We start from the raw sequence: 16,003 nt of genomic DNA on the forward strand, positions 1-16,003 counted from the left end.
TTTTTTAAGTATTAATTCAAAAAATTTGAAATTCTTTAATGATTTATTTAAAAAGAAAAGTGTAATCTTTCTTACTAAAAAATACTGCTCAGTTTTCTAAAATTTCATTGGTGCATTTAGAGCGAAATAGGGCATCTGTACGGGCTAAATATCCCAAATTCCTAATGCAGAAATGTTTATTATACTTGAGTAAATTTGACAAAAATTGTATAAGCAAATTTACAAAAAAAAATTATCATTAGGTATAAAACTATTCTTTAAGGATTATACAAGCAATATTTTGATACGTATTTGATTAGGAAAATGTTCAAAAATGTTAAATAACATATTTAATTTTTCAATAAAATTCATACTAAATTTAAGAAAAATTGTAAAAGTAGTTTTAATATATATATTTATGTATATATGTTTCAGATATTTTTTTGTAACTTTGTGCGAGTAATTTTTCAAAGAAAACTATGAAGAATTTTGAAAAGTTCTTACACATTAAAAGGCACAAATGGGTTGGATTTAAACTTACAAAACTTTTTAAATACTTGAAGTAAAAAAATAAACAAAACTAATTTTGAAACAAAAAATTTAGTTCTACATAAAAATGTATAGCACTTAGTTTGGTTTTCTATTCAGCAAAAACTTTTTTTTTAGTCAATAGCCGCTTGAACTTCGTCTCCCACTGTGCCTAAGCCTAAAACTCATAAATTAATGGTACTACTTAGCTAACAATGGATACAAATTAAGTTCTAATAAATACTAAAACATGAAAAAGTAAAAACTGTATATAACATGTCTTTAGATCTATTACATACGTGGAGTAACATCAAAAAAAACTAAAAGTCAAACTTTAAATAGCTTCATAATACGTAAAGTAATAATACACCACACAGTAAGTCTTAAAAAAAATTAGCAGATATAGGGTATTAAACTTTATATAAAGTTTATACTTCCAAAAATTTTGAAAATTAAATTTTAATTTATTTAAGATTGTATCTATTTAAATTTTCGAGATAAACAAAAAAAAAGAATAAAAGTAATCATATCAGATTTTAAGATGAAGCTTTATAAAATGTTTTTGCTCTATGCATATTTAAAATTAAAAAGTAAGTCGATTAAAATTAAAAATAAGACAATTTAAATTTCCACTTTTTTTTTTACTTTTGTTTTATAACATGTAAATGTTTAAAAGACATTTAATTTAATAATTTAAAAAACACTACAGAAATTATCAACAACAATTTAAAATTGAGTTGAAGTGGGTTTTTTTGAAAAAAAAAATTAGCTATAATTGTCTAAAAAAAGAAAGCGTTAATTTAATTAAGTTTAAATTCACTTTTCCTGAAGACTTTAAAAATATATTTAAACCAAGCTCGTGCCGAAAGTACATTAATCTTTTAAAGTTTAATAGACTGTCGACAAGAAAAAGTGTAAAAATACATACACTTATTTTATTTGCAAAAAAAAAAGAACGAGTTTGATACAACTACCGATTAAATTTAAAAAAAACTTAAAACTTTTTTCAAACCATAAAAAAAACAATAAAACACTAAAATAAAATTATATTACAATAGTTTTAAAAACAATTTTTTATTGACCGTTGGTTTTCGACTTCTAAAGACACCAAAATTTGATCTAATCATAAAGATAAACCTTCAATCCCTTGCGCCAACTGACATAACTTTTGTTGTAGACGAAGTTTTTTAGTTTAGTTTAAAGGATTTAATGCGCTAGAATCTTAGCCTTCTATCCACAAGTTTAAAAATATATATATATTTAAAATTTCTCCATTTTTTACTACTGTATATCATAGTAAACACTTAAAACAGTTTTAATTGCTTTGACACGTACTATACATAACATACAATCTAGGAGAAATAAATTCGTATAAACTTGTTTTTGTAGACTTATCTATTTTAAGTTAATTTAAAAGAGTTTAATTAGAAGCTGTAGTTCAATATAGGCTTGTTCAGTGAAATATTAATTGAATTTAAGTTGTTTTTATCATTTATATGATATATAATTTTTACAAATTAAAAACATACAAACAGTTTTTTAGTTCCACAATATATTTTTCAATTTTGTCAGTTCTACCTTGAACGCAACTTTTAATCATTAAAAATATAAAATTTAAAAACAAAATCTTAACATAGACTTGTTTTACATTTGACTATGTAGTCTGTATGACGAAACTAATTTAAGTTTTTAACATTTCTTGTCTGACAAGAGCTAAACGAAAAGACTAATATGCTTTTTAAAATGAAAGATTTATGTATAAATTTTATAACAAAAAATAGTACCAAGACAAAAATTTTGAAGATAATAATACAAAATATATTTTTTATTTCAAAAACATAGCTTAAAATAATAACAATATTTTCAAAGTATATACATTTAAACATGTATATTATTTTTTAAATGTTAAATATTTAGTTTCTACATCTTAGAATTTTATAACTTTAGCAAAGAGTTATAAAATTAATTAAAAACTGTAGTTAACTATTATCAATTGTCTTATTACTAAAATTAAAAGTAAAATACTTTAGATTTAACTATATAAGTAATTGATAGTTGTAAACACTTTCCTTTTTCCATTTTATAAACTTTTGATATATATTTTTTTTTTATTATTAGAAATAAATAATTACAACTTTTTTTGAATGCTTAAAGTTATTTTTTTTAATCAGTTTATTATTTTTGTTTTTGAACTAAGAATATGAGTAAAATATTTTTATTAGTAAATTTTTACCATAAAAATACTTAATATTTTTAATGATTTAAGTCTATCTTAAGTACAGTAAAAATATAAAAATAATTATTGTATATTAAAACTACAAAAAAAGTCAATGTGTTTTACGTACATAATTTTAGTTGGTATTTTTATCTGTGTTTAACTTAAAACCAATTATATAGCCATTGGTAGTTTAGTTGCTTTTAGCTAAAAATATACGCGCTTCTTATTGACTAAAAATTTACTTTCAAAATTCTTTTAAATCTATATATTAAATTATAAGTTTTAATTAGTATAAAGTTTCTTTGTAATATGTCTAGGTAAGGTAAGTTAGTTGTAGTAAGGCTTTATACTTAAAGTTTTGGGTAATATGCTTAGAGATAGTACTTTTTGTTTTATATATGTACTGATGTACTATTACTTAACCTCATTTGTATTAAATTATAAAAAAAATGTACATTTTCTACTGCTCTCGATCGACCCATTTAGTTATTTACAGTTAATAGTTTAAAATAATTTTTTCCGTTTTTTCCAATACTTAAGACCTAAATTTTTAACAAATATTTTCTTAAAGTGTTTTAAAAACATCTAAAAATAATAATTAACCTTAATAAATTGTTAGCTTGTTTGATAATTTTTTAGATTACTGTAAGAAAAAACATATTAGCTGAACACTTCATGCTTTGTTACTTATTAGAATAATTTAATTTATTAAAAAAATATATTTATTACTAATTTGATAAATCTACATACGTTTGGCCTATTTTAAAAAAACATATAAGCAGTCTACTATTTTGTACGTTTGTTAAACATAGAATGGTTATAAAATTTAGGTGCTATGCTACTTTAAATATAATTTTTCTGGAAAATTGTTCTGCTTTTAATAGTATATATGTATAAAGAATAGAAATTAAAAGTTTTAAAGTAATTAATTATTATTGTTTTATATATTTACAGTATTTTAACTACAAAATAATTTAAATTTTTCATTTTAGATTAGGATTGGGAACTTAAAAAAAATCATTTTCAAAACACTGTATACAATATAGTATGTTTGTCTATTTATAAAATCCCCTAATACAAAGTCATCACAGTATCAAAAAAATACCAGTTTTAAAACATTCAATGCTTACACAAAATAGCTCAGAGGAAGAGTTGTCAAAAAAAAAAGATGATATATGTTAAAAAAATTTTTTTTTGGGATTTTGATTTAAGTTAAAGAAAATCATAATCCTTCTAATTTTTATATTCAGTATACAAAGTAGAAAGTAAAATAATCTGTACTCTATAATAGTTTTGAAGCTCAGTTTTTTGTCTCATAAAATTGTCATTTATTTTTCATTTTGTCTGTATTTCTTTAATTTTTTTCATTTTTTATTTGTCAAAAATTCAAATAATTTTATTACTTAAATTCCATCTGCAATATTCTAGCAACCAATTATAAACTACACTAACATCAGAAGCAACTTCAAAATAATCATTAAAACTATCTTCAAATTTTTTTCAAAGGATGTAATTTTAAATCTAATATTTATCTTTTAACTAAAAAAATCAGGTTTTAAAATTTCATACAAAACTAGTCTAAAATCTTCCTCTGTTTGTAACCAGTAAAGATGTTTAAAAAATTAACTTTTAAGAATAAAAAGTAGAAAAAGACAAATACTTGATAATAGATACAACCTTTACAATAGAAAAGATTTTAAGACATTTTAAATCGATAAAAATTGCAATAAATAGTTTAAGTGGATTAGTTAGTTTCAAAAGTTGGTAAATTTTTTAACTTTAATGAATTATGTGTTAATGCATATCAAAATTCCAAACCATCAGGCATGTGTCTTTAAAAAAAAAGTTTTTATATTTTTTGTAATAGTCAGGCTGGTTTTAATCATTATCTTAAGTCTCAGATTATCTTAAATGATTTTGAAAAAAAAAAACATTTAATAACCCTAACTCCATTAGAATTTATTATGTTTTTTAATTATTAAGTCTTAAATAAGGGCATAGGGGTTCCCACATTATTTTACAAAAATAAAATTGGCTTTAATATAAAACCTTTAAGTACGGGCTACAAGTAAGTTTTTATAGAACTTAAAAATATTTTTTAACTTCAGGGATATTGTACTTTTTAAAAAAAGTTTCCGATACAAACCTAAAGAATGCAAATTTTTCAGGGTCAATTATCTTGGAAATTTTTCAAATCACTAAAACTCTCATAGACATCTTATCCAGGGATAGTTGTGTTTGAAAACCATAAGGTTCATTTGACAAAGCTACTGCATGTATGGAAATAAAAGTTCATACACTCACTAATGATGACCTGTTTAGGTAAATGTTTTAAATTAAGGTAATCCGTTGAGTAATATGACATCACAGCAAAATTGTGTTTTAGCTGAATCAAGTTTGTTTAACAAAGCATGGAAATGAAAGTCTTATACTCACTAATAATGACCAGAATTTTATCACTTTTTAATTTTAGTTGAGTAAATATGATGCCATACTACAAACGTTTTTTAAAACTATCTCCTCCTTAATTTTTTGAGCTAGAGACCTTAAACTTTAAGGAAGTGTACCATGTTTTTTACAAGTTGATTTTATTTTATAGAGTTTTTTCAAAGCTTCAAGATGCTTTTTATCGTTTTAAAAAATTTGAATTATTTTTTGAGATATGACCAGACAAAGTCGGGCCGCATTATAGGTTCCCTATGGGACGGGAAAACTAAAACATTGAAAAAAGACTATTTCATTTAAAATCTATCTCCTCCTACATTTTTCAAGCAATCTTCTTCAAAATTTCAGTCTAGTTTTTATACAATAAATAAAAAACGTTACTTTGGAATAAAAAAAGAAATTGTAAATTTTTTTTTTTTTTCGTTAAATTAAATTTTTTTTTTAAATTTTTGATATAAAATTTTTATTTTTTTTAAATAACTTAAATTGTAAAGTAACGTTTTTTCCTTTTATTATAAGGAACGTTTCCTGAAAAATTGAAGAAGATTGTTTGAAAAATGAAGGAGGGGATTGATTTTTAGTAAATTTTAAATTTTCCGAGAAAAATTTGCAGTCCATACGTTTATATCGAAAAGTTTTTACAAAAAATAAATATCTCAAAAGTTAAATGTTGTTTTTGAATTCTATTCTATTTCTATAAAAGCCAAAGTTAATTTTTGTAAAAAAAAATGTTGGACCCCCCCCCCCCCCCCTATGGCTTTAATTGATTTAGTGTCATTGACTGTTATTTTAAAACCATTTTTGTTAAGAACTTGATATTTCTTGATTTTGATAAGTTTTTTATTTAAGGATTTGAAATAACGCAGGATGAATCAGGACAGTTTTTTACTTAAAGACTGGCAACCCTGTCTTAGGACTTTATTTTTAAACCTTATCATAAATAAAGGCTAGTTTAAGGGCATAGGGGGAGCACAAAATAACATTGACTCTTATATGAAAGTTTCAAGTATAAACTATAAGCTAGAAGCTTAAAGAATTAAAATATCTTGTTTAACTTTTGAGATATTGTAATTTTTGTAAAAAGTTTCAGATACAAACATGTGGATCACAAATGGGGTTAATCTTCTCTGAACTTTTCAAAGTCACTAAAAATCTATCTTCTCTATTATTTATTTTTTGAGCGAGAGACCTCAAACTTTTAGAAAGCGTACCTTTTATAGTTTAAAAAACTTTGAATGTTGCAATTATAGAATATTAAAAATTCCTGTGTTCAATCTATTTTCTATAAAATGCTGAAGAAGATTAGTTTAAAATATAAGAGAAAGATACATTTTTAATGGAGTAGTTTTTTTTCTAGTTTTTGGTTTGTGCTTTCCATTAGGTACCTACTGAGCACACTGACTTTGCTTATATCTCAAAAGTTACTTTGATAATGTCTGATAGCTTAGAAAAAAACTATACAAAATAAGATCAAATTGTAAAAATCAAGGTGGGCTTCCATATGCCCTTAAAATTCATTTTTATTCTTTTAGAAGGGTTTCTGCCCACTAATGTTACTCAGAATAACTCAGAAAAGTTTTAAGTATTTAGAAAATCTCAAGATTACTCAGGCTAGTTTGAAACAAAAATCAGGGTGAGTTAAGCTATTTAGTTTATTTATAAAAAAAATCAGAATAGTTTTTAAATTTCAGTAAATCTCAGACAATGTTTTTCAAAGATTTATTATGAGATTTAAGGCCATGGGGGGGGTTAGACCATGTTTTTTACAAGTTGATTTTATTCTATAAAGTTTTTTCGAAGCTTCAAAATGCTTTTTATCGTTTTAAAAAATTTGAATTATTTTTTGAGATATGACCAGACAAAGTCGGGCTGCATTATAGGTTTCCTATGGGACGGGAAAACTAAAACATTGAAAAAAGACTATTTCATTTAAAATCTATCTCCTCCTACATTTTTCAAGCAATCTTCTTCAAACTTTCAGTCTAGTCTTTATACAATAAATAAAAAACGTTACTTTGGAATAAAAAAAGAAATTGTAAATTTTTTTTTTTTTCGTTAAATTAAATTTTTTTTTTAAATATTTGATATAAAATTTTTATTTTTTTTAAATAACTTAAATTGTAAAGTAACGTTTTCTCCTTTTATTATTATTAACATTTCCTAAAAAAATTGAAGAAGATTGCTTGAAAAATGAAGGAGGAGATAGATTTTTAGTGAATTTTAAAATTTCTGAGAAAATTGACCCGGAAAAATTTGCAGTCCATGCGTTTATATCGAAAAGTTTTTACAAAAAATTAAATATCTCAAAAGTTAAGTGATATTTTTGAATTCTTTAAAAACTGGCTTGTAGTTTGTACTTAAAGCTTTCATATAAAAGCCAAAGTTAATTTTTGTAAAAAAAAATGTTGGACCCCCCCCCCCCCCCCCCCTATGGCCTTAATTGATTTAGTGTCATTGACTGTTATTTTAAAACCATTTTTGTTAAGAACTTGATATTTCTTGATTTTGATAAGTTTTTTATTTAAGGATTTGAAATAATGCAGGATGAATCAGGATGGTTTTTTACTTAAAGACTGGCAACCCTGTCTTAGGACTTTAATTTTATAAACAAAGGCTAGTTTAAGGGCATAGAGGGAGCACAAAATAACATTGACTCTTATATGAAAGTTTCAAGTACAAACTAGAAGCTTAAAGAATTAAAAAATCTTGTTTAACTTTTGAGATATTGTAATTTCTGTAAACAGTTTCAGATACAAACATGTGGATCACAAGTGGGGTAAATCTTCTCTGAACTTTTCAAAGTCACTAAAAATCTATCTTCTCTATTATTTATTTTTTGAGCTAGAGACCTTAAACTTTCAGGAAACGTTCCTTTTTTGGTTTAAAAGGTTTTGAATGTTATGATTTTGAAAATATTACAAAATAAGGACTTTCTGTGAAAATTTGAAGAAGATTGGTTAAAAAATGAAGGAGAAGATAGATTTTTAATGAAATAGTCTTCTTTTGTGTTTTTTGTTTGTGCCTATCATTAGGAACTTATTGAGGTCACCAACTTTGATCTCTTATATCTCAAAAACTACTTTGAATTTTTTTAAACGGTTAAAAATGTCTTATAGCTCAGATATATAGCTCTATAAAATAAGATCAACTTGTAAAAATCAAGCTGATTCTTCCCTATGCCCTTAATGTTACTTTAAGTATTTTTAGATCACACAGGCCGCATTTTTTGTCTTGAAGAATGTCAACTCTGTATTATATTTTTCTATGCATATTAATAAGCATATTTAGAAACTGTACAAGCAGAAGAATTCGGCTGTAGTACAAGTAGGCTCACTGTAAATTTTTTTTTTTGTGTATGTACAAATTTTGTTTACATTATTATAATAATAAACTTAGCTTGTTTAGAGTGCCTAAGGCTATTATTTAACTTTTAAAAAGTATTAGTCTCTGTAAAAGCTAGATCAGTTCTACTGTTTTGTTAGGTTAAATTGTTTAAGCTAATCAGTATGACACAAATAGTAAGTAATGTGATAGTTTTTTTTTGTTTATAAAAATTGATTTACTGATAAGTTATTAGATACATTCAAAATTTATTAATTATTGATTAACAACAGTAAATTTGATTCAGTTATCTTTTCCATTAACGTGAGTGCTTTGTTTATATTATGATTTGTTGTTTTGTTGTGTGTTTTAGTTTACTTTACATGTTTTAGACTTAATAATTACAAATATTATATGGTTTTATAACAGTCGGATTTAATATTAAGTATTTTACCTACTATTAACTATTATCTGTAGAAACTATTTTATCTTAATGAAAAAAATGTATACACCCACTTTATTCTATGCTTCTTTCTTTCATTACCGTAATTATTTTTTACAGAATCCAGTTAAAGTGTGTTGATTCGTTAATACAAGAAACATATGTTGGTACAATAAAAGAAGATTTTTGTTTTTAATCAATAATATAAATTAACAAATTATGAATGGTTTTTCTATTGTAACTTTGGTATAAATTGCACTTATGTATGCTACAAAATGTTTATCAAGTAGTAACAACCTTTAATGTTTATCTTATGTTCATAGTTTTTTTTTTATGAACTGTTAATAAAGCTTATAAAATTTATACTAATTAATTATTTTTTTGTTTTATTTAAATAAAGTTAATTTAATAATAATAAGCTACTTAGTTTTATAACTAATTAAGATTATGTTTTATATAATTATATATAAGTTTTTGTTATTTCTAAAGTGATACTTGTATATAAGATTAACTATATTTAAGAGCTTTTCAATTAAGACTTGTAGTTGTTTACACAAACAAAAATTAATTTTTGTTAATAACTGAGTTTAATCTTTAAATATGTATTATTGAATTACCATTGTTTTGAATCATATAACATTGCATTTACAAAATATAAGCAGTGATACATAAATTTAAAAAAAAAGTGTGCTTAGAAATTCTGCTTGTCAGTATTTCTTTTAAATTAATGAGAAGCAGACTTTTTTTAAATTAAGTTTTAGTTCGTAATGAAAGGAAGCTTTAGTATCTAGAATAAAATTTAAAACTATGTTGGTGTTAAGGTATTGTAAATTACTTGTAGTTTTGTATAAAGTGATTTTGGTTTTCTTTTTCATGGTAACAACTAGATTTATTTGATTACGGATAGTACATTTAAACTAGTACCTTTGCCTTTTTATATTCTTATACTTCTATTTTAACATTGCTCCGCAATTAATTTTTTATATACTTAATTTATACTGGAGAAAATATTTTCATCAAAATCATGAATGACACAGGACAGTTTAAGATCGCTCAAGTTAGTTTTCTTACTTAAAGAGTGGCAACGTTGTGTAAAAATGTATTAGAGTTATTTAAAACAAGCACTTCTTTTTATTTGTTTAGATTTTGATGCTTTATTAACCTAGTTTTTCTTTGAGAAAAAAAGTATTATTTTTTGTACTCAACAATCACTGACACCAAATTTAATTGAAATCTGTAAATTTATTTTTGAGTAGTAGTATAGCTTCATACTTGAAACCAATTCCAAATTTTTAATAGTTGATTAGTTTATTCTCGTTTTTTTATTAAAATTTGTAGTTGGTTATTTTAAAACTTTTAATCACTTTTACTGGTTGATTTTATTATGAAATTTGATAATTTTTAAACATACTTTATAACATAAGTTATATTAAAAGTTAAAAACTTACTTAAGGTTCTTAGTTACTTTACTTGAGAAGAAATATTATAAAATTTAAAATCTTTTTTGATAGCTTATATATCATTTTACATAAAGTTGTGATTTTATTAAGTGATATTATAATGTATATCTTAAGCATACATTGTATACTTGTACTATTTACATTTTAATGCTTTTGTTAAACTGAATCTATAAGTAGAGTTGACTAAATAAAATTAACTTAACAATATATTTTATTTTAATAGATATTTTACAAATGCAAGCTGTAAAAAATACACTCAGAAAACAAATAAAAGCTAAATTAAAATGTCTTAGTATTGCTGAAAAAGACTTCCAATCAAAAATGGTTGCAGAAAAACTTTTCAAAAATGACAACTATATTAATTCAAAAAGGATTTCAATTTATTGCAGCATGAAAAATGAATTACAAACACCACTTATTTTAGAACATGCCTTAGCTTGTAAAAAATCAGTTTACATTCCAAAATATGTTGGTTCAGATATGGAAATGGTGAAAATTGACTCAATGGAAGATTACGAGTCGTTGCCTGAAACTTCTTGGAATATAAAACAGCCCCTTGACAGTGATAATACTAGAGAAGAGGCAATACCTTCAGGTGGTTTAGATCTTATTATTGTTCCGGGAGTTGGCTTCACTAGTTGTGGAGATCGCCTTGGTCATGGTAAAGGTTATTATGATAGCTACATCACAAAAATTGAAAAACTACACAAGCCATATTTGATTGGGTTGGCTTTTAATGAACAAATTTGTGATTCTATACCTACTTTTGATCATGATCGTAAACTAGACAATGTGTTGTTTACATCTGTTTGATAAACTGTTTGTTTAAATTGCTATATTTTTTTCAGAATTTAGAGAAATTTTAAATACTCCCTTATTACTTGACAAGTTTTAATTATGTAAAATTTTAGCTTTTAAATCTAGTTTGGTTTTAAAACTTATAATTTTGTAAATTATTTCGCATTTGAAAGTAAGAATTGAAGTAACAAATCAAGACTAACATATTTTAGGTTAATAACCTGCACTTTATAATTGCCAAATAGAAACTTAATGTCATTCAATCCTAATTTAAAGCTTATCTGTAAATTGTTTTTTTAAATGAGTTTTTGTTTAATTGTTTTACTTAAGAAAAAGCTGTAAATTCTAGTAGATATTAGCTTAGCATATTAAGTCATAGCTTAATATTTGTCAAATGTTTTATTATAATTTTTTTTGGGTTGCACTAATAAATGACAAAGTTTTCTTTTGGTAACATGATGTGTATGTAACAAGTAGTGTTTTTATATTATTTTTCTGTAACAAATAATTACTAATTATAAATTTAACTATACATAGGTAGTTTTGTTCTATGCAAAAAAGGGTATTCATAAAATTACCAAGTATAATATAAACAATTTACTTATAAGTTTTTCGGTGTCAATTAATTTTATAATACCCTTAAATAGGTCTAAAGTATAAAAGGTTAAAATGGAGGCTGCAAAATACAAAATTGTAATGGTTCGTCATGGTGAAAGTGAATGGAACCAAGAAAACAAGTTCTGTGGATGGTTTGATGCTAAACTAAGTGAAAAAGGTATCATTATGTCAATAAAATCCTTAGAATTTAAATATCCAATTTAACTCTAGAATAAAATTATTTTATATTAAACTCCGTAAAAGCCTGTACCAATATTTATTTTGTATTTCATTATGTTTAAGCTGGATAAAAAATGCTAAATTTAAAAAATTTTAATTTTAAAAAGATATAAGTGGTATCTGTTTTTGAAAATTGATAATTTAAACACTCTGTTTTTTTATCAAAGCAATTTTGAAGTTTTCTGTACCATTGAAATCAATATAAAGCAAGGATTTAAATTAAATGGTTATAAAATAATTTTGTTGTAACTTTTATTTCAATTAAATTTTAGGTGTAGGTGAAGCGAAAAAGGCTGGCGAGGCTTTGAAAGAAGCTGGTTACAAGTTTGACTTGGCATTCACATCTTTGCTCCAAAGAGCTCAAATAACTTTGGGAAACATCACAGAAATAATTGGGCAAAGTGAACTTGAAACTCTGAAAACTTGGAGGCTGAATGAAAGGCATTATGGTAGTTTGACTGGACTTAACAAAGCTGAAACTGCTAAAAAATTTGGAGATGAACAAGTATTTTGTTTGTTTCAAATATGAAAAAATAGTAGTTTTCCAAAAATTGCTTTATTAAGAAAAAGATAATATTACCTATGTATCCTAAAATTTTATAATATTTTAAAAATAATTTTATAGAGTTTGAACTTTCAAAATAATTTTTTAAAAGGTTTGAAATATATAAATAATATAACATCCTTACTATACAAAGTGTATTTGAAAATATACAAATTATTAATTCACCAAATTAAAACTGAATAGAATGATTGCAATAAAAATAATAATATAATACAATATTATTTTGATTCAAATAAATTGAAGTTAGTTAAAAAATTCAAAAACTTCATTAAGTAGACTTATATACATAATTTGAAAAAGTATATAATTTTTAAGTATTTTTGATTTTCAATAATCTATTAAATCTTTTTTATTTATTTTAATGTGAAAAGTTACTCAGTCGTGCTTGATTAAGGTAATCTAATTATGTTTACATATTAACTACTAAATTTCGCAATAGTGTTTGAAATATTTTTGCAAATATGACTTTAACTATATGACTTTATATGTTTAAGCAATTTTTCTAACTTATTTTCAAGGTTCACATTTGGCGCCGTAGCTTCAACGTTCCGCCACCAAAAATGGAGAAAGACCACCCATACTTCAACTCCATTCACGGAGATGCCAGGTACAAGGACGTACCTGAAGCAGACATCCCCTACCATGAGAGTTTGGAGCTGACCATACAGAGAACTTTGCCGTTCTGGGAGAACAGCATCGTGCCAGCGGTGAAAGCTGGAAAGTCGTGCATTATTGCGGCGCATGGAAACAGTTTGAGGGGAATCGTGAAGCATTTGGAAGGTATGTAAATAACGTTTCGTAAATTTAATAGATGAGCTGCTTGTACCAATGTACGGAATAGATTTTTTTTTAATACATCTCAAGGTTTTTGTTTTGTTAACTTAAAATAAAACCTTGAGAAATATTCAACCTTTTTTATGTATTTAGATTGTTATTGAATCAGAGTGATAACTCTAGTTGAAAAATGTAGAATTTGTTATAACTTAATCGAGGTTTGTATCTTAAGTATGCTATTTTTTGATAAATCTGTTTTTATTTAAAGAGTTATTAGAATGTGTTGATTTTTACCTAATCTTCACCTAATTAAAAAAAAAGTTTTTACCTAAGGATACTTTTACATAAAAATTGTTTTCTTTTGTACTATACAACTGTGAATCATGCTTTAATTACATCGTATACAAATTTAAGCTCACACATTTTTGGGTTATAAATTTATTAAGAAGTTGAGAACGATTTATATTTGTAATAATAATGGTAAAATTAATTAAATAGTTTGTGTTATTACATTGTTTAGTTTTTGTTCTTAAGTACTAATTTTATTAGAGCATACTTTTTATACCTTGTTGTGATTTAAAACTAGGTTAATTGTTAATATAGTAAAACTTTGCCATGAATACTTTTGTTCCTGTAGTTGGGGAACATTCATAATACCAGAGCATACTATTGAAATTTGTGCTAGTTTTTTTTCTGTTACTTCAATTTTACAATTTTATGCTTGAAACAATAATTAAATTTAATAATAATTCGAAAAATTATAAGCAACATTTAAAATAAATTTTAGGCAAACGTTGTTTTTTTAATTTACAGAAATGACTAACGATGAGATAATGAAGTTGAACTTGCCAACTGGAATTCCTTTCGTGTACGAACTTGACGAGAACTTCAAGCCAGTGAAGACCATGCAGTTTCTCGGTGACGAAGAGACTGTCAAAAAGGCCATGGAAGCAGTGGCTAATCAGGGCAAAGCTAAGAAATAATCTAGCTAAATATCGTTTTAAATTATTTGTGTATGCATTATTAAGTTTTTTATCTTGATGCACTTTTATACACACGAATATTTTTGTACCATAGAAATTTTCAAATAGTTATTTTATTTATTGTTTAAATTTCAATTAAAAAAACTCTTAATACATAAAATAGAAAAATCTAACATTTTATTTTATTAAAAATTCTAAGCAGTATAATGTTATATTGATTAATTAAATTCAGTGTATTTAGGAAAATGTTGCTTAACTACTTTCATTCAATTACTTATTGGTATTTCTTGAAAATAATTATTTATTTAATAAAAATTTTTAAAGTGAAATAGTTCATTTCGTAGATTAGCTGTGTAAACATTAAACATATATACTTGAAAAGTTTTTAGAGTTGTTGTAAAGTAAAAATAATTGGCAAAAATGCGAAGATTTAAATAAACTAGCAATGTTTTCAAATAAAGTTTCACATTAGCTTTAAAACATCCAGCTGTAAAACTTAGAATAATTTGTTGAGTTAAAAATTGTACAAGTTTGTTAAAATTTTCCATTTGTAGTATGAAAGCATTTGGTTTATGTAACTACATCCATGCTTAAAACGAAGAGCAAATAAAATAAAAATTATTAGGGCCGATTTGTATAACTTGCTTTCGTAAATAATAAAAATTATTTCTGGCATAAAAAAAAATTAACAATGATATGTACTTTGTTAAAAACTTAAAAATTTATACTGTAATAAAAAATCTTCTAGTTACACTTAATGATTTAAAGTCGAAATTTATAAATAAATGCAATGTTTTTTCAAATACTTTTTTCACTTTCTACGCTTCCTTGTTTCATATTTGTGTAGAAAAAAAGCTTGTTTATATTTTCCTTGTTTTAGGCCTTTAGGATTTATTGCCTTGTTATTTGCTTTACCATTTTAATTACCATTAAGAGAATAAATATTAAATGAAAATTTACAAGCAGCGCTTAAGATTTTTTTATTAGCTTCATTTAATAAGAATATTTCTACATTTTAAAATATAACATCATCAATAGGCTATAGAGCTAATTAAAACTTTATACATCTAATATATTCAAGACCAAAATGTTGCGTATATAGTTATAAATAGCCTAAAGTGCTACTAAGTTTATGAAATGTTTAATATGAAACAAGTTATTAAAACACTGAAAAGTTTAATTCGTAAGTTTTAATATACCTTACTTAAAAATAGTATTTCAAAGAAAATTACTGAAAAAGTGTACATTTTATGAATATTTTTAACCGTAATTTGTGAAAACAAAAGCTTAAAATCATAAAAAAGTACCGTTCATTTCCAATACGAGTCCATTCCCATCGTAATAATTTTCAATCCGATTTATTCCCGGTAGATTATTTGCAAAAATTTAGGTATATTAACAATCCGAGATTTATCTTAGACTAAATACTAAAAACAACTTTGTTTATGAATTAGCGAAGCTTCAATAATAAATAGTTTGACATTATATGTTCTTAATAATAGTATGACACAGTAAGCGAATTAGACTCTAAACTTTGGTAGAGGAAGGAAAGAGATAGTAGCATCTTACAAAGCTAATTAAGTGAAAACAACCATGCTTTTTATTATAAACATGCAATTTGTTGATGAATTTATTTATATGTATATTTACTTA

General features: G+C 24.3%; 2 protein-coding genes across 2 annotated transcripts; both read left to right on the plus strand.

Moving 5' to 3' along the window:
• The first annotated feature begins 10,620 nt into the window (after nucleotides 1-10,620).
• Nucleotides 10,621-11,748, plus strand: LOC145832342 (5-formyltetrahydrofolate cyclo-ligase-like). The gene has a single exon (XM_082939663.1). The coding sequence runs from the start codon at nucleotides 10,628-10,630 to the stop codon at nucleotides 11,204-11,206; it is 579 nt and encodes a 192-aa protein (XP_082795789.1). The 5' UTR covers nucleotides 10,621-10,627; the 3' UTR covers nucleotides 11,207-11,748.
• Nucleotides 11,749-11,836: 88 nt separating this feature from the next.
• On the plus strand, nucleotides 11,837-14,973 carry LOC145849151 (phosphoglycerate mutase 1-like). The gene is made up of 4 exons (XM_082954250.1): nucleotides 11,837-11,966; nucleotides 12,301-12,533; nucleotides 13,112-13,373; nucleotides 14,181-14,973. The coding sequence occupies exons 1-4, from the start codon at nucleotides 11,861-11,863 to the stop codon at nucleotides 14,348-14,350; spliced, it is 771 nt and encodes a 256-aa protein (XP_082810376.1). The 5' UTR covers nucleotides 11,837-11,860; the 3' UTR covers nucleotides 14,351-14,973.
• Nucleotides 14,974-16,003: the final 1,030 nt, after the last annotated feature.

This window comes from Thalia democratica, chromosome 1 (assembly GCF_965202585.1).
Source record: "Thalia democratica chromosome 1, ktThaDemo2.hap1.1, whole genome shotgun sequence".
Taxonomy (NCBI): Eukaryota; Metazoa; Chordata; class Thaliacea; order Salpida; family Salpidae; genus Thalia; species Thalia democratica.

Bases quoted from the DNA above. Each gene is read 5' to 3' on its own strand.
- LOC145849151 (XM_082954250.1), top strand. From the start codon at position 11,861: ATGGAGGCTGCAAAATACAAAATTGTAATGGTTCGTCATGGTGAAAGT. The intron at 11,967-12,300 runs GTATCATTATGT...ATTAAATTTTAG, and splicing joins TGCTAAACTAAGTGAAAAAG to GTGTAGGTGAAGCGAAAAAG. The intron at 12,534-13,111 runs GTATTTTGTTTG...CTTATTTTCAAG, and splicing joins AAAAATTTGGAGATGAACAA to GTTCACATTTGGCGCCGTAG.
- LOC145832342 (XM_082939663.1), top strand. From the start codon at position 10,628: ATGCAAGCTGTAAAAAATACACTCAGAAAACAAATAAAAGCTAAATTA.